General features: G+C 44.0%; 1 protein-coding gene across 5 annotated transcripts in view; it reads left to right on the top strand.

The window, feature by feature from the left end:
• MAP3K15 (mitogen-activated protein kinase kinase kinase 15) overlaps nt 1–24,309 on the top strand; it is a 149,898-nt gene that overhangs the window by 53,648 nt on the left and 71,941 nt on the right. For 4 of the 5 annotated variants that reach the window (XR_287236.4, XM_005593116.5, XM_015443582.4 and 1 more), the window contains one exon: nt 1,802–1,908. The exons of the other annotated variant lie outside the window; for it this stretch is intronic. Coding sequence is in view for 3 of the 4 variants with exons in the window: in XM_005593116.5 (XP_005593173.3) it covers nt 1,802–1,908 (107 nt within the window). In the remaining variant the exon portion in view is untranslated. The remainder of the gene's footprint in view (nt 1–1,801; nt 1,909–24,309) is intronic. 5 annotated transcript variants of the gene reach the window in all.

Here is a 24,309-nt window from a genome sequence, read left to right as displayed (position 1 = left end):
GTAGGGACGGGGTTTCACCATGTTGGCCAGGCTAATCTCGAACTCCTGGCCTCAGGTGATCCACCCGCCTCAGCCTCCCAGAGTGCTGGGATTACAGGTGTGAGCCACCGTGCTTGGCCAGCTGGCTGATTTTTTTTTTTTTTTTTTTTTTGAGACGGAGTCTCGCTCTGTCGCCCAGGCTGGAGTGCAGTGGCGCAATCTCGGCTCACTGCAAGCTCCGCCTCCCGGGTTCCCGCCATTCTCCTGCCTCAGCCTCCTGAGTAGCTGGGACTACAGGCGCCCGCCACTGCGCCCGGCTAATTTTTTGTATTTTTAGTAGAGACGGGGTTTCACCGTGGTCTCGATCTCCTGACCTTGTGATCCGCCCGCCTCGGCCTCCCAAAGTGCTGGGATTACAGGCGTGAGCCACCGCGCCCGGCCAGCTGGCTGATTTTAGTAGCAGGTGCTACTAAGGATGATGGTAATGATTAGGTCATGTCTTCCAGGATGAGAAAATGGGAATGGCTTTTCTTGAAGCCTTTCTTCCCTCAAGCTGCTTCTTTTTGCCCTTCTCTCCATGCATCCCTTCTTTTCATAACCTTCCATTCATGCTCAAAGGTGGGCCAAGAAGTTCTTGGAATACACTGCCTTCTCCCTCCTGGGGCAGCAGCAGCAAGGCGCAGAGCCACAGGACAGGCATGGCATTTCAGTGGGAAGCCCTGTTCTGCTGACTATGGCTGGCTGTCGGCAAGTTGGCCAGTTCCAACGATTCTAAGCCTGGCTGAAAGAGTAACAGGTGGCACTGCTAAGAGGGGACTTGGCTGAGACAAGCATGGTCGCAGTTTTTCCCCAGGTAATTATGCAGAGTTTAGAGCAGTGGTTCTCAACCCAAGAACTTTTTTGGCAGTGTCTGGAGACATTTTCAGTTATAAAAACGAAGCGTATATGTGCAGGGCATGAGGAGGGTGGTGTGCTGTTGGCTTCCAGTGGGTCAAGGCCAGCATCCTACAGTGCCCAGGACAGCTCCCACAACAGAGAATTATGGTCCAGAAATGTCACTAGTGCCAAGGTTGAGAAACACTAGTTTAGATTAATGTATTTGATTCTGGCAAAATAGGAAGGACTGGAATCTATCTGCTTTGACTGGAAGTTTGCTTGTGTGTATTTGTCCAGCTCACTTTAACACACATCTCTGCTGATACTGTTTTTATTTTGTTTTAGTTTTTGAGACAGACGGAGTCTTGCTCTGTTGCCCAGGCTGGACTGCAATGGCATGATCTCGGCTCACTGCAACCTCCACCTCTCAGGTTCAGGCAATTCTCCTGCTTCAGCCTCTTGGGTAGCTGGGATTCCAGGTGCCCGCCACCATGCCCAGCTAATTTTTGTATTTTTAGTAGAGATGGGGTTTCACCATGTTGGCCAGGCTGGTGTCGAACTCCTGACTTCAAGCGATCCACCCACCTCGGCCTCCAAAAATACTAGGATTACAGGTGTGAGCCACCAGGCCTGGCCTCTGCTGATACTGTTAACTCTCCTACACTCAGCTGTTTCCTGCCTGCTGGGCTCCTTTACTTTTGTTGCCTTTGGATGTTTCATGCCCTTTGATAGCAGGGATTCCTTCTCTGTTCTTCTCTCTCTTATCTATTTTATTTTCTGGTCTTTTTCCCTCCTATTAAAGGTTACAGGTAACTTCACTAAATGCCCTTTGTAAGGAAGGGCCTGTCTTTAAGTGCTGAGGCTGTCTCATGTTTATAACAATTCAGAAAAATCAGTGAAGAGCTGTGTTTCCTCTCTTGCTCACTTTGGGACCTCTTGCCAACAGGACTATGATGCGATGGTGAAGCTGGTAGAAACACTGGAGATGCTGCCTACATGTGATTTGGCCGATCAGCATAACATTAAATTCCACTATGCGTTTGCACTGAATAGGTAAGAACGATAGTGTATGTACAGGGTTTTGAAACATGCCGCCTGTTGAATTCTGCTTCCTTCTTTCATTCAACATCGAGTATGAGCCAGGTCACATACTAAATGCCAAGGTTATGAAGATGGGCAAGGCCCAGTCTTTGTCGTCAGGGACTTTGTATTTGGAATACACATTCTAGCTGTGAGATTGAACACATCGATCCACCCTAATAGCTTATGATGGCAGCAAAACAGGCACCCCCGGCTTCATGTATCTTGTAACACATACGAGGTCACATCTCTTTTTTAAATCAGGCTAAAATTTGCAGTCAGCAAAATGCACACATCTTAAGTATATCATTTGTGTTTGATAATTGGCTATACACATGGAAAAAACACTCCCATCAAAAAAGAAAATGTTTCCATCACCCCAGAAGTTCTCTTGTGCTTCTTTGCAGGCAATCCTTACCCCCTCCATAGGTGACCACTGTTGCAGCCTCTGTCTCCATAGATGAGTTTGGCTTGTCCTTGAACATCACATAAACGGAATCACACAGTGTGCACTCTTTTGTGTCATTTAGCGTCGTGTTCATGAGATTCATCTATGCTGTTGTGTATATTAGCAGTTTGTTCATTCTCATTGCCGTCGCGTAGTCCTTTGTATACATATGCCACGATCATCTGTTTTACTGCTGATGGGCCTCTAGGTTGTTTGCAGTTTGGGGATACTGAGAATTGCGCTGCTATGGACATTGTTGTACATGCTTTTTTCTACACATATGGATACGTTTCTCGGGTATATAGCGTGTGCTTGTAGTAGACATTGGCAAACAATGGTAGGATTCTGATTCCTTTTTGGGAGGAAGCTTCATGGTCTCTGTGGAAATGTGCCTACACTCTCCCCAGCAGTCTTTAAACCCAGCATCCCAAGGATGCATTGTTGTGAATGAAGGCCAGTCTTCATTAAGCCTGATAAAGCAGTCTTGTAACTGTTCCCCCAACATAGTAAACTCCATTCTTATTTATATTTACCTGTGCTTGATTAATAACCATTAAATGAGTCATCACTTCTGAGGTTCTTGGGAGGAGAGTGCCTGGCACACTGTAAGTGCTGTAAAAAATTGGTTCATTAAATAAAAACTATAAGGGCGTTTTAAGTTACTCATCACTAAGTCTTTTTCCCAGACACGGTAGAGGTAACTGTTGTCAGACAGAGAATGAAATAATAGATTGCCATTTTCTGAAAATAACAAAAGAGTTAAAACAAGATTTGAAATGGAAAATTGGGGCCGGCTGCAGTGGCTCACGCTTGTAATCCCAGTACTTTGGGAGGCCGAGGCGGACAGATCACTTGAGCTCAGGAGTTCAAGACCAGCCTGGGCAACATGGCAAAACCCTGCCTCTACAAAAAAAAAAAAAAAAAAAAAAAAAAAATTAGCCAGGCATGATGCTTGTAGTCTCAGCTACTCAGGAGGCTAAGGTAGGAGGCTTGCTTGGTCCTGGCAAGTTGACGCTGTAGTGAGCCATGATTGCACCATTGCACTCCAGCCTGGGTGACAGAATGGAGACCCTGTTTCCAAAAAAAAAAAAAAAAAGACATAGAAAATTGGTATTTAGAAGAAACGGGTATAGCAGGATGAGGTGATCCTGAGATGAATACGTTTCCAGTTTGGAAGCAGAGTGGCTGGGATTGCACACCAGAGATCCACCTTTCTCCTTGATGGGTCTTTTCCTTTTAGTCGGATTATCTCCTATTAGACAGTGGCTCTGTTTAATAGGGCCAGACGGGATCCTCAACGCTGAGAACCTCATTTTCTCCAACAAACTAAGGGTTTTCTTTTCTTTCTTTCTTTTTTTTTTTTTTTTTTTTTGACACGGAGTCTCACTCTGTCGCCCAGACTGGAGTGCAGTGGCACAATCTCGGCTCACTGCAAGCTCCGCCTCCCGGGTTCACATCATTCTCCTGCCTCAGCCTCCCAGGTAGCTGGGACTACAGGCGCCCGCCACCACGCCTGGCTAATTTTTTTGTATTTTTAGTAGAGACAGGGTTTCACTGTGTTAGCCAGGATGGTCTCAATCTCCTGACCTTGTGATCCACCCACCTCGGCCTCCCAAAGTGCTGGGATTACAAGCGTGAGCCACTGTGCCCGGCCCAAACTAAGGATTTTCTATAGGATTGCAGTACTTGCTTCATTTACACATGTAACCTGATCTTGAATTTCACATTTTTGCTTTAGGCTTAACTTGGCCAGCCACCAGCATAGTAGGAGTTTGCATTACATATTGAGCATCTCTAATCTGAAAATCTGAATTCCAAAGTGCTCCTAAATCCAAAACTTTTTGAGTGCCAACGTGATGCTCAAAGGAAATGCTCATTGGAGCATTTTGTATTTCAAATTAAGGATGCTCAACTCGTAAGTATAATGTAAATATTCCAAAATCTGAAATACCGCAAATTCAAAGCACTTCTAGTCCCAAGCAGTTCATATAAGAGATACCCAACTGGTATATATAGCTTTGAGGGAGTTTATGGCATTACTTTGTATCTGTAAAGGGGAAAATAGTGATGGACAAGAAATGAGTTTTCCTGCATTAAAGTTGACCTTTAGCTCTCAGGAAGTGGAGCAAATCATGGCCAGAAATTAGTTACTAAAGGTTGGCAGTAATGGATGACTTCCGACCCTCAGATGTCAAGGGCTCCCTGTTAGTGGGAAAGCTGGCTCGAGCCGGTCAGCTTTCCCTGATGCCTTCCACTCCACTGCATTCAGAAGCCCATTCTAAGCTACTTCAAGTTTCCACTGAGCAGTTAAACTGCTTGCTGCTTGATGGCGTGGAGTCCTTTATGAGTGATTTTTATTTGCTGTTGCTTTTACAAATGGGACTTTATTAGATATATGAATGTAGTCAGAATATTCTGATCAGGGATCCAGCCAGTGAGCTGGACGGTCTAGAAGAAGAAAATCAGAAGCAAAGTCGCAGGTTAAAAACAAAACAGAACCTGCCAGTCGCAAAATAGAAGGCATGTACTCATATTCTACTTCCAGCATCTTTGGATTGAGACTACCAACTCTGGCAAAATTTACCTCTTTGAATTACTCACTAAGTGGCAGGGCAGTTGGATGTGTGACACACTGATTGGAATGTCTGATGTATCATTCTGTAAATAAGGGAGTGCTAGATGAGGATACTCTGCAGACCCTAGAAATGTGTGCAGGGGACATTAGATGAACGTGACTGAATCCAGCCCACACCAGAGGGGCTGCATGCTTATTCCAGAACCTACTGTATTCACCTGAGCCTTAGTCTCTGAGCTTCCCAGCCGAGAGGGCAGAGTGAGCTTGTCATCGCTACAGTAGCCACGAGCCTCCTTTGGTCTCTTCTGTTGATAGTCACTGTTTGATCTTGCTGTCTTTATTTCCATGTGGTTATAAGTAGCATTCTTTATGACATGTTTGTCAAATGTAGAAAAATGATGACATCTTCCCACTTTTCTAATGCATTGTCTCCACGTGCCTAAAAGCATCTTGTGAAAGAAGGATATATACTTGTTGCTTTTCTAATGAAGAGAACCACAAAATCTGCCAACTTAAAAGGAATCATTTAGTCCAAATCCTTTGTTTTGAAAAGGAGAAAGAAAGAAACAAAGAAAAAGGCAAGGGTCCAAAATATAACACCTGGTCAATAACAGATCTGGAACCAGAACTCCCTCCCCATAGCACGCTGCATGTACTGCTTTTTTTTCTCTTTTTCCTGAGACACAGTCTCGCTCTGTTGCCCAGGTTGGAGTGCAATGACTTAATCTCAGCTCACTGCAACCTTCGCCTCCCGGGTTCAAGCGATTCCGCTGCCTCAGCCCCCTGAGTAGCTGGGATTACAGGCGTGTGCCACCACGCCTGCTAATTTTTGTATGTTTTAGTATGTATGTCTGAAGGACAACCAAAATAAGGCAGGGCCCTCCACTTGAAATTGTTGGGCTGTACCTTTATGTGTCCTGGGTGTTTTATAGACGATGAGAGCATTAGATGATAGCTGAGTATTGAAGCTGCCATTCATAATATAAACTTTTGGTTTGGTTTAGGTTTTTTTTTTTTTTTTTCTTCTTGGGATGGAGTCTTGCTCTGTTTCCCAGGCTGGAGTACAGTGACGTGATCTTGCTCACTGCAACCTCCGCCTCCCTGGTTCAAGTGACTGTCCTACCTCAGCCTCCTGAGTAGCTGGGATTACAGGCACGTACCACCACGCCTGGCTAATATTTGTATTTCAGTAGAGACGGGGTTTCACCATGTTGGCCAGGCTGGTCTCAAACTCCTGACCTCAAGTAATCCACCCACCTCGGCCTCCCGAAGTGCTGGGATTACAGGCATGAGTCAATGCACCCGGCCTTGGTTTGGTGTTTATTGTAGCAAAAAAATACATATAAAAATGTACCATCTTAACCATTTTTAATCATATAGTTCACTACTGTTAAATATGTAAACATATGGTGAAATAGGGCTCTAGAACTTTTCATTTTGTAAATCTGAAACTCTGCACGTATTCATTAAACAGCTGCCCATTGCTCCCTTGCCCAGTCCCTAGCAACCACCATTCTTCTGTTTTTGTGGCTGTGACTATCCCAGGTACCTCATATAAGTGAAATTGTACAGCACTATTGTCCAATCTTTTGGCTTCCCTGGGCCACATTGGAAGAAGAATTGTCTTGGACCACACATAAAATACACTAACCATCGCTGATGAGCTAAAAAAAAAAAAAAAAAAAAAAAAAAAAAAAAAATTGCAAAAAAACCTCATAATGCTTTAAGAAAGTTTACGCATTTGTGTTGGGCCACATTCAAAGCCATTCTGGGCCACATGGGCCACGGGTTGAACAACCTTGTACAGGGTTTGTCTCTCTCTCACTGCCTTATTTCACTTGGTATAATGTCCTCAAGGTTCATTCATGGTTGTAGTATGTGTCAGAACTTCCTTTTCAAGGCTGAATAATCCATTGTATCTACAGACCACATTTGGTTTATCCATTCATCTGTCAGGCATTTAGGTTACCTCTTGAGTATTGTGGATAGTGCCACTATGAACATAGTATGCAAATATTTCTTCTAGACCCTGCTTTCAAGTCTTTTGGATATATGCCCAGAAGTAAAATTGTTGGATCATACGGTAGTCCTATTTTTACTTTTTTCTTTTTCTTTTTTTTTTCCTTTTGAGACAGAATCCCGCTCTGTCGCCCAGGCTGGAGTGCAGTGGCATGATCTGGGTTCACTGCAACCTCTGCCTCCCAGGTTCAAGTGATTCTCCTGCTTCAGCCACCTGTGTAGCTTGGAGTACAGGTGCGCACCACCACACCTAGCTAATTTTTTTTGGTAGAGATGGGATTTTGTTTCCTAGGCTGGTCTTTAACCCCTGGCCTCAAGTGATCCACCTATCTCAGCCTCCTAAAGTGCTGATATGACAGGCATGAACCAACCACCATGCCTGGCATATTTTTAATTTTTTGAGGATCTGCAAATTGTTTTCCGTAGTGCTTGCCCCATTTACATCCCACCAGCAGTGTACAGTTTCTCCAATCCTTGCCAACACTTACTTTCTGTTTTCTTTTTTTTTTTTTTTATTAGCCGCCCTAATGGGTATAAGATGATAGCCTATTGTAGTTTCAGTGGACATGTCTCTGATGAGTGACATTGAGCATCTTTTCGTCTGCTTATTGGCCATTTGTATATTATCTTTGGAGAAATGTCTATTCAAGTACTTTGCCCATTTTTTAAAAGGTTATTTGATTTTTTTGTTGTTGGAGGGTTTTGTTTTGTTTTGTTTTTATGTATATATTCAATAAACTCATGATCAGATATACAATTCGTAACTATTGTCTTATATTCTATAGGTTGACTTTTCACTCTGTTGATTGTATCCTTTGATGCCCAAAAGATTTTAAGTTTGATGTCTCATTTATCTAATCTTTTTTTTTTTTTGAAACAGAATCTGACTCTGTTGCCCAAGCAGGAATGCAGTGGCATGATTTCTGCTCACTGCAACCTCCACATCCCGGGTTCAAGCAATTTTCCTGCCTCAGCCTCCCGAGTAGCTGGGATTGCAGGCACCCGCCATCACGCCTGGCTAATTTTTGTATTTTTAGTAGAGTCAGGGTTTTGCCCTGTTGGCAAGGCTGGTCTCGAACTCCTGACCTCAAGTAATCCACCTGCCTCGGCCTCCCCAAAGTGCCAGGGTTACAGGTGTGAGCCACCGCACCCGGCTGGATGTTCCATTTATCTAATCCTGCTTTGTTGCCTGTGCTTGCAGTGTCATACCCATGAAATCCTTGCCATATGTATACTTTTTGTAACAAAAAGCCAGTTGTATTTTTTTTCTTGATAAATGAACAATCTTATCTTCTGAGCAGTGGCCTTGCCAATATGTTATCTTTTAAAAAAAAGTATTTACTCAAAGGGCTTTGTCTTTACTCCTCCTCACTGACCTCCTTGAGCCCATGATATCTTCCTTTTCTGTTTCCTTCTTCAGTTCCCTCCTTTTTGTCTTCCTCCTTTATTTACTAACTTATTTATGTGTCAGTAGAAGGGCTGTGTGTAAAGGAAGAGGATTCCTGAGGGGTGCCTGAAGTTAACAGGTGATTTTTTTAAAAATTACATTTTCAAGTCTAACAGAGCTTAAAGGTAAAATAAAAATAAAAGGCCGGGCGCGGTGGCTCAAGCCTGTAATCCCAGCACTTTGGGAGGCCGAGACGGGCGGATCACGAGGTCAGGAGATCGAGACCATCCTGGCTAACACGGTGAAACCCTGTCTCTACTAAAAAATACAAAAAAAAAACTAGCCGGGTGAGGTGGCGGGCGCCTGTAGTCCCAGCTACTCGGGAGGCTGAGGCAGGAGAATGGCGTGAACCCGGGAGGTGGAGCTTGCAGTGAGCTAAGATCCGGTCACTGCTTTCCAGCCTGGGCAACAGAGGGAGACTCCGTCTCAAAAAAAAATAAAATAAAATAAAATAATAAAAAATAAAAAAAATAAAAATAAAATAAAAATAAAAAATTACACATGTATATATTTCTCTCACACACACACCTGAACTTACACAAACAAGTGAATTTGTTTGATTCAAATGAATTTCACTGCAGTGTTCTGCATTGATTTTGGCAATGCTGCCATTATTCAGAATATGATGGCATCAGTCAGAGAGGATTTTTTTTCTTTGGAATTGCCAGCTTTCTTTTTTTTTTTTTTCTCTCCTCTCCCTCTTCTCCTGTCCTCCTTTCCTCCTCTCCTCTGTTGCCCAGGCTAGAGTACAGTGGTGTGATGATGGCTCATTGCAGCCTTGACTTTCTGGGCTCAAGTGATCCTCCCGCCTCAGCCTCCTAAGTAGCTGGGACCACAGGCACATGCCACCATGCCCAGCTAATTTTGAATTGCTAGCTTTCAAGGCATATAGGAAGTCAGTATCATTCTAGTGTGTTCTGAAGACAGATTTGGGTTCCAGTTCCTGCTTCTGTACTTCAGTGTTATGACTGTGGTCAAGTCACTTAACCTCCTGGAACATTAGTGTCCCCATTTTTAAAATGGGATACTGACATCTACCATCTAGTATCACTTGGAGTACTCCTGGCACGAAGCAGGTGCTTGGCTAGAGCTGTTACTGTTACTGTTACTGTGTAGCTTGATCACCCATATTTTTTTCTACCAGATTTGAGGGATAGCTTTTGACCATTTCCAAATACCAAAACTACTAGCAAAATACAGAGATCGCCACCACAGACAATATTTAAAATAACCTACCTTTGGCTCTGAAAAAGTTCTTAAGAGAAATTTATAGAAGTGCTGTTAGCACAAGAACATTGTTAGAATAAGTATCTGGCCCTCTGAGGTGACTATTTTGCACGGGACAGGGTTTATATGAATATAGGTATTTGTAGAAAAAAGGGATCATTTGGTAAATTGAAAGTTTATTGATTTAGAGTGGGTTTCTTCACGTTGGCACTATTGATACTTGGAGCTGGATAACTCTGTCATGGGGGCTGTCCTATGTATAGTAAGATGTTTAGCAACATCCTTCAACTTTACCCACTAGATGCCAATAACACTCCCCCTGCACCTCGCCCACTGTAACAACCAAAAATATCTCTAGACATTGGCAAATGTCCTGTAGGGTACAAAAATCCCTCCTGGTTGAGACCACTGATTTACAGGGAGACATTTGAGGTATAGAAAAAGCACACACTTTGACATTTGCATCACCAGCAATATGATGTCAAGCTAATTAAACTCCTTCAGCCTGAATTTGTTCATCTGTAAACCAGGATGGTGATGCCTAAATAAGATATGCCATATGCAAATGACTGCACAGCCCCTGGCAGCTAGAAGGCAATTAATAAAAGTTTGATATCTCCTCCGTTTATCCCTCATTTACACTTCTTAATTCTAATCGGGAGATAGCCTAGTGTTACATAAAAAGATTACAGAGTCAACAGGGCAAGTGCCAAGTGGCTTAGTCTGTAGGAATTATGGTTGCTTAAAAGTAGGCAAGAAAAACTGCTTGTAATGTGGCCAGAAAGTGGCCCAGAGCTCTTAACCGGCTGTTGGTTACCCAGAGAGCATTCAACTTGGGGAATGGTTTGAGAAATATGCCAAAACCGTTCTGCTATTTGCAACCCACAGAACTGTGGACTGGATTGCTGTGAAAAAAAGTGGAATGATGGGAATTAATTTGAGACTTTAAAAATTAAATAAGAATATCATAAGTAAAATATTTAGCATAGTGCCCAGTGCCTAAATAATGCTGGATGAATGTTAATTGCCCTTCTATTTCCCACCGGAGAATTCCAACCACCACTGTTAGGTCATCTCCAATGATAGTCTGAACCAAAAACAATGTTATGACCAAGTTTTCTATCAGCCTAAGAAAATGCAACCCTGAGAGAGCTAAGACTAATGAATACAATGCGTAAAGGACTTTCAAATAAAATTTTTCCCTAACTGACATCAAATTTGCCATCAATGAGATTTAAGAGCACAGTTCCTTATGTTTTTCTCATGCATAATTTTTTTTGGCGGCGAGAGGGGAGACTTCCTCCAGTGGCTTAAGGTATTTTTTCACCCGTAATAGTAAAGTTAAATACAGGAGACTTTGTTTTAACATATCTTTTGTGACTGGGCATCCAGAAAATTGGTTAACAGTGTTAACAGCCCTGCCAGTTGCTCACTTGATTGTTTTGAGGCTCGTGGTAGCCTGTATTGCAGTTACCAGCCTCAGATATCAGTTGAGGACATAAGGACTGGGAATTCATTTGTAATACATTTTGACATGCAGGGTAAACCATTAATTATTAACCATTCCTTAGGAAAATCCTGACGCGTGTAAGTTGCTGCCAGGGCCTCCGCTTGGCACTCTGAATCAATTGCATGTGAACATTCCCTGTTAGCTGCATTCTGAATTCCTTGTTGCCACGTTGAATCAGGAAGACCAAACTGGAAATTCAGGAGACACTAACCCTGGAAAAGCTGCCTTCTTGCCCTCTGCCTGAGGATTTCAAACAAATGACAAAAGCCACCGTTCCGCTTGGGAAACATTGACTTTCCTGTAGATTCAGCCTCCTCCACCTTAGAGTGGACGTTGAGAGACTTCACATACGTTCATCCCCGTTGCTATTGTCCTTGAGATAAGGACATTGGTAAAGAGAAACTGGGAGACAGCCTTTCAGATTTTCATGGATGAGTTTTTAAAGAGACAGAAGGGCCACTAAATCAACCCTATATAATCCCCTTGTAAATTCAGGATGGCAATTTACATTTTACTTTAGATGAAATATTATCAGTAAGTGAGTCTGGATAATGCTTCACTTAAGATTCAGAAGAGTTGTGTTTCAGTGTGTGTGAACACTTTGTGGTATATCACAGCTCTTATTTCAGCAATACAGAGAGGATGCATTTATGCCTGTGTTGAAAGGTTTGTAAAGAAAGGACTTTGTAGGGAAAGTGTTGGTTTGAGAGTTAGGCAGCCTGTATTCTATCCCAGTTCTGCTACCAACTAGCTGGGTATGTGTGGGCAAGTCACTTTACTTCCCAGGAATTAGTAGAAGTGGACATACAAAAGGTAAGAAAAAAAAGGGCCAAGCACAGTGGCTTGCACCTGTAACCCCAGCAACTCCTGAGGCCAGGAGTCTGAGACCAGCCTGGGCAACATAGCAAGACCCTGTCTCTACAAAACAAAATTTAAAAATTAACCGGTGTGGTGGTGTACAACTACAGTACCAGCTGCTCAGGAGACTGAGGCAGGAGTAGCACATGAGCCCAGGAGGTCGAGGTTGCAGTGAGCTATGATTGTACCAGTGCGTTCCAGCCTGGGTGACAGAGCCAGGCTGTCTCAATCAATAAATCATTAAGTTTAAAAAATAAATTACCTAATTAATTTTTAAAGCATATAAATAAATAATTTTTTTAAAAAAGTAAGGGAAGGCTGTAGGCTGGGTACCAGTTCCAGTTCAGGGTGTCTCTTTAGTTGTACTCCAGGTGCCAGATTACAAGTTCACCCGATGCCACCCCTTGTATTTCAGTGGTTGATGTTTGATGAGACCAGAGGTTAAGATGGGCTCTAACTACAGTGAACAGTCCAGTTTAGCCTGACTGAATGGTTTGTTTAGGTGATAGGGAGAAATAGATGACTGAGGAGGGAGGTTGGCCCCAGGGGTTGAGGACCTTGACTGATAAGCTAAGGAATTTGGATTTTGTTCTGTAGTCCCTAGGGAGTAGTTACTGAAGGTTTTGTAAACAGGAGACTGACATGAGCCAGGTTCCGACTCCACCACTATCTGCATGGCCTTAGGCAGGTCACCAAACTTTTCTAGACTCTATAGTCATCTTCTTTAAAAAGAGAAAGAGTGATTTGAGCCAGATGATTTTGAATATTGCTCTCCTTTCAAAAGTTCTGAGTCTGTAACTTGAAGCATCATTTTATTAGTTGAACGATTGGAGACAGATCCTTTAAGACCTTGCTTTATGATGGATTCTTTATCCTATCAGCCATCTATGTCAGTCCTGTTTGTTGTTGTAGACTCAATTATGTCACCATTCCGGGGAGAGGAAAACCTACTCTGTGTGCTTTCTCACTTTGCTTCGTAGTAACACGTTATAGTAAAGGAGTTTTTGCTTAAACAATAAAAGATTTTGTTAGAACACAGGTTAAGAGAACTAAAAGGCATACGTACAATTTATTTCACTGCCAAATGCCAAATTTTCCTCAAACTATTTGTCCGCTGCCTCAGGTAGTCTCTGTCTAGTTTTGTTGCTGTTGCTAGCTGATTAATTTTTTTTTTTTTTTTTTTGAGATGGAGTTTTGCTCTTGTTGTCCAGGCTGGAGTACAATGGCATGATCTCAGCTCACTGCAACCTCCGCCTCCTGGGTTCAAGTGATTCCCCTGCTTCAGCCTCCTGAGTAACTGGGACTACAGGCACCTGACCCCACGCCTGGCTAATTTTTGTATTTTTGGTAGAGATGGGCTTTCACCATGTTGGCCAGGCCGGTCTCAAACTCCTGACCTCAGGTGATCCACCCACCTCAGCCTCCCAAAGTGCTGGGATTACAGGCGTGAGCCACTACACCTGGCCTTTGACTGATTAATTTTAAAAGCAATTTTAGTTTAATATTTCCATCACATTATTATTATTATTTTTGAGACAGAGTCTCACTCTGTCACCCAGATTGGAGTGCAGTGGTGCGATCTCAGCTCACTGCAACCTCTGCCTCCTCCGTTCAAGCAATTCTTCTGCCTCAGCCCCCCGAGTAGCTGGGATTACAGACGTTTGCCACCAAACTGGCTAATTTTTCTATTTTTAGTAAAGATGGCATTTTACCATGTTGGCCAGGCTGGTCCCAAACTCCTGGCCTCAAGTGATCCACCCACCTCAGCCTCCTAAAGTGCTGGGATTACAGGCACGAGCCACCATGCCTGGCCCCTAATTTTTCTTAAGAACTTTTAATGTATGTCTAGAGTCGTAATCTAGGTCTCCCCCAACCCCAAAACAGCCCCTGAGATAAGAATCTGGGGGCAGATAGTTTATTTGGGAGGTGAGCCTAGGAAGTTTCAGAAGGGAGACAGGGAAATGAGACAGGGAAAGAAAGAAAGGCAGTGGAGGGTATATTAATGAGCAGATGATCAGTGTATGGGAAACTGAGGCTCTCTAGTGTTGAGGAGTTTGGGGAGGCTCTATAGAACATTCTCTATAGAACAACATATAGAGTTGTCTCACCCAATGGACGAGGAAGCTGGGGTCCTATCCACTAACTCTCAGCCATCACTGGTTGAGGGCTGCCCTCGGGGTGAGACACTCCCAGGGGTGGTGGGGAGAGGGAGAATGGCAGTGGCACTAGGAGCCATCAAGCCTGTATGCACAGGTGAGTGCCAGTGGGACACAATCAGGCCATTGTGTGTCTTTCGCACCTACTGCCCTTGTGGGAGTTGATGTTGTTTTAAATCTCTAATGCCTTCTTTCTCTGATCAATTGTTTTTCTTGAAATATCAATTTCTGGGGAGCTCTTGAGTCTTTCTGTGTTCTATTTTGTACAGAATTCTGGGGAGAATTTAATTTTAGTTTCTTGTAGTTTGTTTTGCTCTGCAGAAGACGCCAGGAATGATCTAAAATATGTATACTTTGAGATTTGTTACCAGAGGTGTTGATGCCATAGTTGCCTGGCTACTGTATTGAAGATTTTTCCTTGAGATGTTTCTTTATTCAAAAGTGGTTCTGTTTTTTTAATGCATGATTGAGCGGCCAACAAATATCATTCTGAGCAGGCAGAAAAGTTTTAGTGGCGTATCTCTGGAATTTGCACACATAGATTTGGCTTCTCCTCACAGCAGCTCAGGAGAATCACTGCAGAGAGAAAAGTCTCCTGTGATGCCTCCCTTTAAGAACAGATGGCGATCTTGGCTCTGCCATCAAGCCAAAGGAAACATCAGTGATAACCATCAGAGGACCTGTATGAGATGAGAAAATTCCTGTGAAAAATGACCTAGACACTTAGCAGCACATCAGAATAGGTCTCGTGGTGATCTTAGGTGACATGGACTAAATATTATTTTAACAACAATGCCACTTTTCTTGACGTTTTAAAGAATAGTTGCTCAGCAAGTCAGATGAAAGGAAGTTCTGACCAGCAGCCAGCCCTTGGGAGATTATTCATGGATGGCAGGAATGCGCAGAAAAGGATTCAGGAGACACGAAGGAACTACCCATGTGCTAGTTTTCCTGTGCAGTTGGGGGTGTGAGGACGGCCCGGTAAGTGGAGCACATTTGTGGAAAAATAGCTATTCCTTGGGTATTTCGGGGAAGGCTTCTTGGGAGGAGCTAGAATCTGGAAAGCCATTTGGAGTGACATGTGAAACCTGGGGAATAGCTCCTGAGTCCTTTGGGGTAGGAAGTTCCTTGATTAGGCAGAGCCTTTGAGAAACTTGGCATAAGAGGAATAGAAATGACTTCATGTGGCCTGGCCTGTGCCTCCTGGTTTGCTCCTCTCTAGCTGCCCTCATCCGCCTTCAGTCTTAGGGCAGCAGGCTGTTCTCAGCTGTGGATGGTAGCATATGCTGTTCCCCCGCCCAGAATACCCTTTCCCTCATTGCTTACCAGACTGAAGCTGATCATCCTTCAGTTTCAGTGTCTCTTTCTGAGAAAAGCTGATGTTGCAAAGAATACCAAGTCTGGAAAGGATGTTCCTATTGTTACTCATTCTTATAGTGCTTGTTATTTCCCTTCATAGCACTCAATTTCTGTATTACTTGTTTAATACCTATCATCCCTCCTGCTGTACTATAAGCCTGAGGGGGCAGGGGCCATGGTGTATACTAGGCCATGATATAGCCAGTGCCTAGTAACATTGTGACACCCACAGAGTAGGCACTCAATACAGATTTGTTGAATGGGGTCTGGCGCGGTGGCTCATGCCTGTCATCCCAGCACTTTAGGAGGTCGAGGCAGGTGGATTACTTGAGGTCAGGAGTTTGAGACCAGCCTGGTCTACATGGTAAAACTCTGTTTCTTTTTTTTTTGGGGGGGGGGGTTTTATATTATTATTATACTTTAAGTTCTAGGGTACATGTGCATAACGTGCAGGTTTGTTACATATGTATACTTGTGCCATGTTGGTGTGCTGCACCCATCAACTCGTCAGCACCCATCAACTCATCATTTACATCAGGTGTAACTCCCAATGCAATCCCTTCCCCCTCCCCCCTCCCCATGATAGGCCCCAGTGTGTGATGTTCCCCTTCCCGAGTCCAAGTGATCTCATTGTTCAGTTCCCACCTATGAGTGAGAACATGCGGTGTTTGGTTTTCTGTTCTTGTGATAGTTTGCTAAGAATGATGGTTTCCAGCTGCATCCATGTCCCTACAAAGGACACAAACTCATCCTTTTTGATGGCTGCATAGTATTCCATGGTGTATATGTGCCACATTTTCTTAATCCAGTCTGTCACTGATGGACATTTGGGTTGATTCCAAGTCTTTGCTATTGTGAATAGTGCTGCAATAAACATACGTGTCCATGTGTCTTTATAGCAGCATGATTTATAATCCTTTGGGTATATACCTGGTAATGGGATGGCTGGGTCATATGGTACTTCTAGTTCTAGATCCTTGAGGAATCGCCATACTGTTTTCCATAATGGTTGAACTAGTTTACAATCCCACCAACAGTGTAGAAGTGTTCCTATTTCTCCACATCCTCTCCAGCACCTGTTGTTTCCTGACTTTTTAATGATTGCCATTCTAACTGGTGTGAGATGGTATCTCATTGTGGTTTTGATTTGCATTTCTCTGATGGCCAGTGATGATGAGCATTTTTTCATGTGTCTATTGGCTGTATGAATGTCTTCTTTTGAGAAATGTCTGTTTATATCCTTTGCCCACTTTTTGATGGGGTTATTTGTTTTTTTCTTATAAATTTGTTTGAGTTCTTTGTAGGTTCTGGATATTAGCCCTTTGTCAGATGAGTAGATTGCAAAAATTGTCTCCCATTCTGTAGGTTGCCTGTTCACTCTGATGGTAGTTTCTTTTGCTGTGCAGAAGCTCTTTAGTTTAATTAGATCCCATTTGTCAATTTTGGCTTTTGTTGCCGTTGCTTTTGGTGTTTTAGACATGAAGTCCTTGCCCATGCCTATGTCCTGAATGGTACTACCTAGGTTTTCTTCTAGGGTTTTTATGGTATTAGGTCTAACATTTAAGTCTCTAATCCATCTTGAATTAATTTTCGTATAAGGAGTAAGGAAAGGATCCAGTTTCAGCTTTCTACTTATGGCTAGCCAATTTTCCCAGCACCATTTATTAAATAGGGAATCCTTTCCCCATTTCTTGTTTCTCTCAGGTTTGTCAAAGATCAGATGGCTGTAGATGTGTGGTATTATTTCTGAGGACTCTGTTCTGTTCCATTGGTCTATATCTCTGTTTTGGTACCAGTACCATGCTGTTTTGGTTACTGTAGCCTTGTAGTATAGTTTGAAGTCAGGTAGCGTGATGCCTCCAGCTTTGTTCTTTTCATTTAGGATTCTCTTGGCAGTGCGGGCTCTTTTTTGGTTCCATATGAACTTTAAAGCAGTTTTTTCCAATTCTGTGAAGAAACTCATTGGTAGCTTGATGGGGATGGCATTGAATCTATAAATAACCTTGGGTAGTATGGCCATTTTCACGATATTGATTCTTCCTATCCATGAGCATGGTATGTTCTTCCATTTGTTTGTGTCCTCTTTTATTTCACTGAGCACTGGTTTGTAGTTCTCCTTGAAGAGGTCCTTTACATCCCCTGTAAGTTGGATTCCTAGGTATTTTATTCTCTTTGAAGCAATTGTGAATGGAAGTTCATTCCTGATTTGGCTCTCTGTTTGTCTGTTACTGGTGTATACGAATGCTTGTGATTTTTGCACATTAATTTTGTATCCTGAGACTTTGCTGAAGTTGCTTATCAGCTTAAGGAGATTTTGGGCTGAGACAATGGGGTAAAACCCCGTTTCTACTAAAAATACAAAAATTAGCCAGGCATGGTGGCACATGCCTGTAATCCCAGCTTCTCAGAAGGCTGAGGCACGAGAATCACTTGAACCCAGGAGGCGGAGGTTGCAATGAGCTGAGACTGTGCCACTGCACTCTAGCCTGGGCGGCACAGCGAGACTCTATCTCAAAAAAAAAAAAGGCTGGGCGCAGTGGCTCATGCCCGTAATCCCAGCACTTCAGGAGGTTGCGACAGGTGGATCATTTGAGGTCAGGAGTTTGAAACCAGCCTGGCCAACATGGTGAAACCCCAACCCACATGTGGTGGTACATGCCTGTAATCCCAGCTCCTCGGGAGGCTGAGGCAGGAGAATCACCTGAACCCGGGAAGTGGAGGTTGTAGTGAGTCGAGATTGTGTCACTGCACTCCAGCCTGGGCAACAGAGTGAGACTCCGTCTCAGAAAAAAGCCAGGTGTGGTAGTACACACCTGTAGTCCCAGCTACTTGGGAGGCTGAGGCAGGAGAATCACTTGAACCCAGGAGGTAGAGGTTGCAGTGAGTTGAGATCGCACCACTGCACTCCAGCCTGGGTGACAGAGTGAGACTCTGCCTCAAAAAAAAAAAAAAATTGTTGAATGGGTAAGTGAATGAAGAAGTGACTAATGATCAACCATGGTATAGTATTAGAAGAGAGCCACATAATGAGTGTCTGGGTGCTACAGTTAATTTAAAGTTTGGTAGTAGAAAGTAAATATATTGCATTTTCTTTATTTATATGTGAGTCTGTGCTTAAAAACATCCAAGTCAGACATACTCATTGTATACAGAAAAATATAAAAACATAATTACCGGTGATACCACTACCCAAAGATAACCACTGAAGTAGGGTGTGGCTCAAAGCAGGGAATGCAGAAAAGTAGAGGGGTCTGCATGGGCTAGGTCAGGGTCAGTGGTGATGTAAGTCTTCCTAGCGTGAGATCCCGGGTGTCTGCTAAAAAAGGGATGTGGTGAAAAGTCAGAGGGGAACAGATCTTCCTGACCGAGGGAACCCCTGCCGCCTCGGTAGTGTTGACTTGGGTATTAGTCAGGCTAGTGTAACTGTTGTAACAAACAGCCCCACAGTTTCAGTGACTAAACATGATCAAAGTTTCTTGTCACTCACGCACTATTCCAATGTGGATGTATCCTGGCTGGGCAGTCTCTTCTTCAGGTATTTCTTGATGAACTCAGTCTCCTTGCATCCTGAAGTTCTGCCCTCTCCTGGGTCCTCAGATCTCCTTTCAGCCAGATGATAGGAAAAGAGCATGGTGACTTGTTAGAGAAGTTTTGTGTCTGTGTTTGGAACAGCTTTGCTGAGATACAATTCACATACCATACAATTAACCCATTTTGGCCGGATGCAGTGGCTCATACCTGTAATCCCAGCACTTTGTGGGGCCAAGGCAGGCGGATCACTTGAGCTCAGGAGTTTGAGACTAGCTTGAGCAACATGGCAAAACCCTGTCTCTACAAAAAATACAAAAATTAACCAGGCGTGGTGGCACATGCCTGTAGTCCCAGCTACTCGGGATGGCTTGAGCCCTGAAGTTGGAGATTGCAGTGAGATTGCGCCACTGCACTCCAGGCTGGACGACGGACCCAGATCCTGTCTCAGAGACCCAAAGAACAACCCATTTAAAGTGTCCAAGTCAGTGGCTTTTTTTTTTTTTTTTTTTTTTTTACCATATTCAGAGTTGTACAACCATCACTACGATCAATTTTAGAATATTTTCATCATCCTCCCCCCGCCACCAAAAACCCATACCCATTACCAGTTACCCCCACTTCCTGGCTTCCCTCAATTCTTCTCCCCCATTCCTAAGCAATCACTGATCCATTTTGGCAACCTGTTAATAGTTACCCCCCTTCTCCTGCCTCACTCTCTAGCCTGAGGAAACCACTGGTCTCTTTTCTGTCTCTCTGGCTTTGCCTATTCTGGCCATTTCATGTAAATGGAATCATACAGTATGTATTTTGTGTGTGTCTGGCTTCCTTTACTTAGCATACTGTCTTCAAGGTTCATCCATGTGGTAGCATGTGTCAGGACTTCATTCCTTTTTATGGCTTAATATTCCATTGTACAGATGGGCCACACTTCATTAATTCATCAGTTGATGGGCATTTGAGTTGTTTGCACTTTTGACTATACTAGAGAGGGTTGTAGGAGCCTGCTCAGGAAGTGATGTTTATTACTTCTTTGCATGTTTCATTGGCCACAAGTCAGTCTCGTGTCCTAATCTCACTTCAAGGGAAGTTGGGAAATGTGGTCTGGCTGTGTGCCCAGGAAAACAAAAAGAAATGGGGCTTGGTGACCCTGTTACAATTTCAAATAAGGAGTAGAGTTTAACTGGATCTGTCAGCGTGGAGATTCCTGGTGACATGTCACAGAGCAGAACAGAGAGTTCAGGCAAGGCCACTCTTCAGCTCCTACTGCCTTCGTGTGAATGGGAAAGCCAACCTGGGCAATGCCCAGCCCCATCAGAGGGCCTGTCAGCCCACTGTAGAGCCCGGCCTTCACAGGTGGTGCTTTGCGATCCCAGGAGACTGGGAAAGGTTGGGATGATGGCAGCTAGGGTGGATGATTTCATGGTGGTTGTGCCTGATACATAACTGGGTCCTATTTGTAGAGGAGAAAAACAACCATTCGGGTTTGTGCATTTATTTGGCTCTGAACATTGTTCACACTAAGACACAGGTCGCCTCTAGTTGTTCCCTTCCGTGTACGTAAATACAAGGCATCTGGCCAGAGCAGGGCACCTGCTTTCTTGTGGTAGGTGTGTATCTGTCAGGGTCCAGTCAGGAAACAAAGACCACTCTAGGTATTTAAAATAGAGGAAACTTATGTGCTTGCTTCGGCAGCATATATACTAAAATAGAGGAAACAATGTAGGAAATTGGTTACACAGGTGATAGAAGAGCTGACAAACCAGACCGGAAATGATGAGGCAGCCCTGAAGTTAGCATCAGCAGGAAGCTGCTATCACCCCTTGGCTGGAGGGACCCAGGGAAGAGGTGATGTTACCAGAGCCCAGGTGCCAGGATCACCTGGAACAATTGTGAGCCAGCCTGGTGGGAGCTGGGTCTAACAGAGATGCGGCTATTGCTGGAGTGGCAAGAAAAAGGGAGAAACTGCGCTGGCTTCTTCTTCCTTCCCATCCTGCAGGGCCTCACCCTCTGCCCCCAGTGCCTCCCACCGGTTGCTGTCAGCTGAGCATAGCAACCTAGAGGAGTCAGCTCCCCTGTAACACAAAGCAGGGGTGCAGAAAGGCCAAGAGTGCATCTGAGGGCAGACACCAGTGATTGCCCCAGTAGGACACTATCAGAACTACTGCCTAGTTTTCTAGTATTTTTAAAGTCAGCTTTAATAAGGTATAACTTCCATACCATAGGCCAGGCACTGTGGCTCATGCCTTTAATCCTAGTACTTTGAGAGGCCAAGGCGGGAGGATCACTTGAGGCCAGGAGTTTGAGACCAGCCTAGGCAACACAGTGAGACCCTGTCTATAAAAAAAAAAAAAAAGAAAGAAAAAAGAAAAAATTTGCTTGCCTTGGTGGTTTATGCCTGTAGCCCCAGCTGTTGAGGAGGCTGAGATGGGAGGACTGCTTGAGGCTGGGAGTTCAAGGCTGCGGTGAGCTATGATCATGCCATAGTACTCCAGCCTGGGTGACAGAGTGAGATCCTGTCTCAAAACACCACCATACGATAAACTAAAATTTTAAGTGCACGATTTGATGATTTTGGCCAAATAAACGCACCCATGAAACTACCACCACAATCAAGATATAGAATATTATATCCCTGTGTTAGGCCGTTCTTGTATTGCTATAAAGAAATACCAGAGACTGGGTGATTTATGAAGAAAACAGGTTTAATTGGCTCAGAGTTCTGCGGACTGTACAAGCATGGCATTGGTGTCTGCCCAGCTTCCAGGGAGGCCTCAGGCAGGTCTTATTCATGGCAGGAGGTGAAGGCGGAGCAGGCAGCTCATGTGGTGAGAGGGAGCAAGAGGGAGAGTGAGGGCTGGTGGCACGACCTCTGCTCCCTGCAACCTTCACCTTCTGGGTTTGAGCAATTCTCCTGCCTCAGCCTCCCGACTAGCTAGGATTACAGGCACCCATCACCACACCTGGCTAATTTTTGTATTTTTGTAGAGACAGGGTTTCACCATGTTGGCCAGGCTGGTCTCAAACTCCTGAGCTCAAGTGATCCACCTGCCTTGGCCTCCCAAAGTGCTAGGATTACAGGCATGGGCCATTGTGCCCGAACTCGGTGTGATTTTTATATTTGTTTGGGTTTTTATTGTCACTACGGGAGTGAAGACCTTTCACATTCTTCTACATCTTGATTGGAAGCAGAAGTCTGTTGTAAGGTTTTTGACAGGTGGCCCGACACAAACTATATCCTAGGAAGGACGCTGATCTAACAAGACCTTTTGTGTGTGAAAGCTCAGGGCTGGCTTAGAAGGAGGATTTACTGGGATTCTGTCTCTTGCCCTATGAATTTCCTCTTGTAGACACACAGTGTAGAAAAGAGGGCCAGGGAGACAGGATGGTTGGTGGCAAGTCGATGCTCTGGCAGACCCGTAGCTCATGGCAATGCTTTGAGGTAAGCAAAGTCAGACACTTCAGGTGAAGGACGGAGGCACAGAAGGGCTAAGTGCCGTGCTCAAAATTCAAATGGGTTGGGTAATCAATGGTGTGAAAATAACCAGAATCTAGCTCTATATGATTCCCAATCCAGTGTTGTGTTTTTATTCTGTGCATTTTATTGCATAAGTAATAGGTGAAGCCACGTGTGTTGGCTCATGCCTGCAGTCTCAGCACTTTGGGAGGCCGAGGCAAGAGGATCACTTTAGCCTAGGAGTTTGAGACCAGCCTGGGCCACATAGAAAGACCCCGTCTCTACCAAAAATAAATAAATAAAAAAAAATAAAAGCTGGGTGTGGTGGTGCGTGCCTGTATTCCCAGCACTCTGAGGCAGGAGTTTCACTTGAGCACAGGAGCTTGAGGCTACAGTGAGCCATGAACACACCACTCACTACATTCCACTTGGGCAACAGAGCAAGACCCTGCCTCAAAAAAACAAAAGTAATAGTAGATGAATATGTTTGTATATTACTGTGAAAAACTGAAAAACAATCCATTTAAAGCAGTTATCCCTCTGAACTCTAATCTCTTGTCCCGTCCATATTCCAGAAGTAACCTCTCTTGTCAGTTTGGTGTATATTCTTGGAGACAATTTTCTATGCATTTCCATACTGTGAAAATATGTCATACTGTAGAGTTTTTAAACTATAGGACCACACAGGAGGTATTCTGTTGTTTTTTTCACTTAGTAATCAATGCTTAGAGATCTCTCCATGTCACTACAATAACTGCTCAGTCATTCATTTAACAGACGCTTATTGATCACCTACTTTGTGCCAGATCCAGTTCTAAGCACAGTAGTTAACAAATCAGACCCAAAAATCTCTACCCTCTTGGAGCATGCATTCTAAAATGGGGAGATAGAATGAAAAAAAAAAAAAACCAAACTAAATGTATTAAAACAGTTTAGGGTGATAGGGTGGCCAGTAAGTAGGATGGGAAGATTGCAGTTTTAAGTTGAGTGCTCAGAGAAGACCACACCTACTAGAAAGTGGCATGGAGAAAAGATCAGAAAGAGGCAAGGGAACATATCATGTGATATGTGGGGGAAGATCATTTCAGGTAGAGGGATCAACTTGCGGAATAGCAAGGAAGCTTGTGTAGCTGGAGCATAGGAGGTGATTGGGGCGCAGGAGTGGTAAGAGATGAGGTTGGAGAAATAACTAGGAACACATCTTGTAGATCCTTACAGGCCATTGAAAGAAAATTGGTGTTTGCTCTAAGATGGGAGCCACTGGTGAGTTTTGAGTAGAAGGATGACATGACCTGCCTTACAGCGTAGAGGATCACTATGACTTGTGCTGAGACTAGAAGGTGTGGAAGCAGGAAATGACGTGGCTTGGACCAGAGTGGTAAGGGTGGGCTTAATGAGGAGTGGGTCAATTTCAGATATAGTTTGAAATAAAAGCCAGCGGAATCTCCTGGTCCAATAAATGGTGTTAGAGGAACCAAACATGACTGCAAAGTTTTTGGCCTGAATAAGAGGAAGAATGGATTGGCCATTTGACAAGAAGGGGAAGACTGTAGAACAGGTTTGATGGGATAATGAAGGGTTTGATTTGGGGCCGGGCGTGGTGGCACACACCTGTAATCCCAGCACTTTAGGAGGCCAAGGTGGGCAGATCACTTGAGGCCAGGAGTTCAAGACCACCCTGGTCATCACGGCTAAACCCTGTCTCTACTAAAAATGCAAAAATTAGCTGGGCATGGTGGTGCACGCCTGTAATCCCAGCTACTTGGGAGGCTGAGGCATGAGAGTCTCTT

This window comes from Macaca fascicularis, chromosome X (genome assembly GCF_037993035.2).
Source record: "Macaca fascicularis isolate 582-1 chromosome X, T2T-MFA8v1.1".
NCBI lineage: Eukaryota > Metazoa > Chordata > Mammalia > Primates > Cercopithecidae > Macaca > Macaca fascicularis.
The sequence above is the reverse complement of the archived record's forward strand: the minus strand, read 5'-3'. Positions and strand labels throughout refer to the sequence as shown.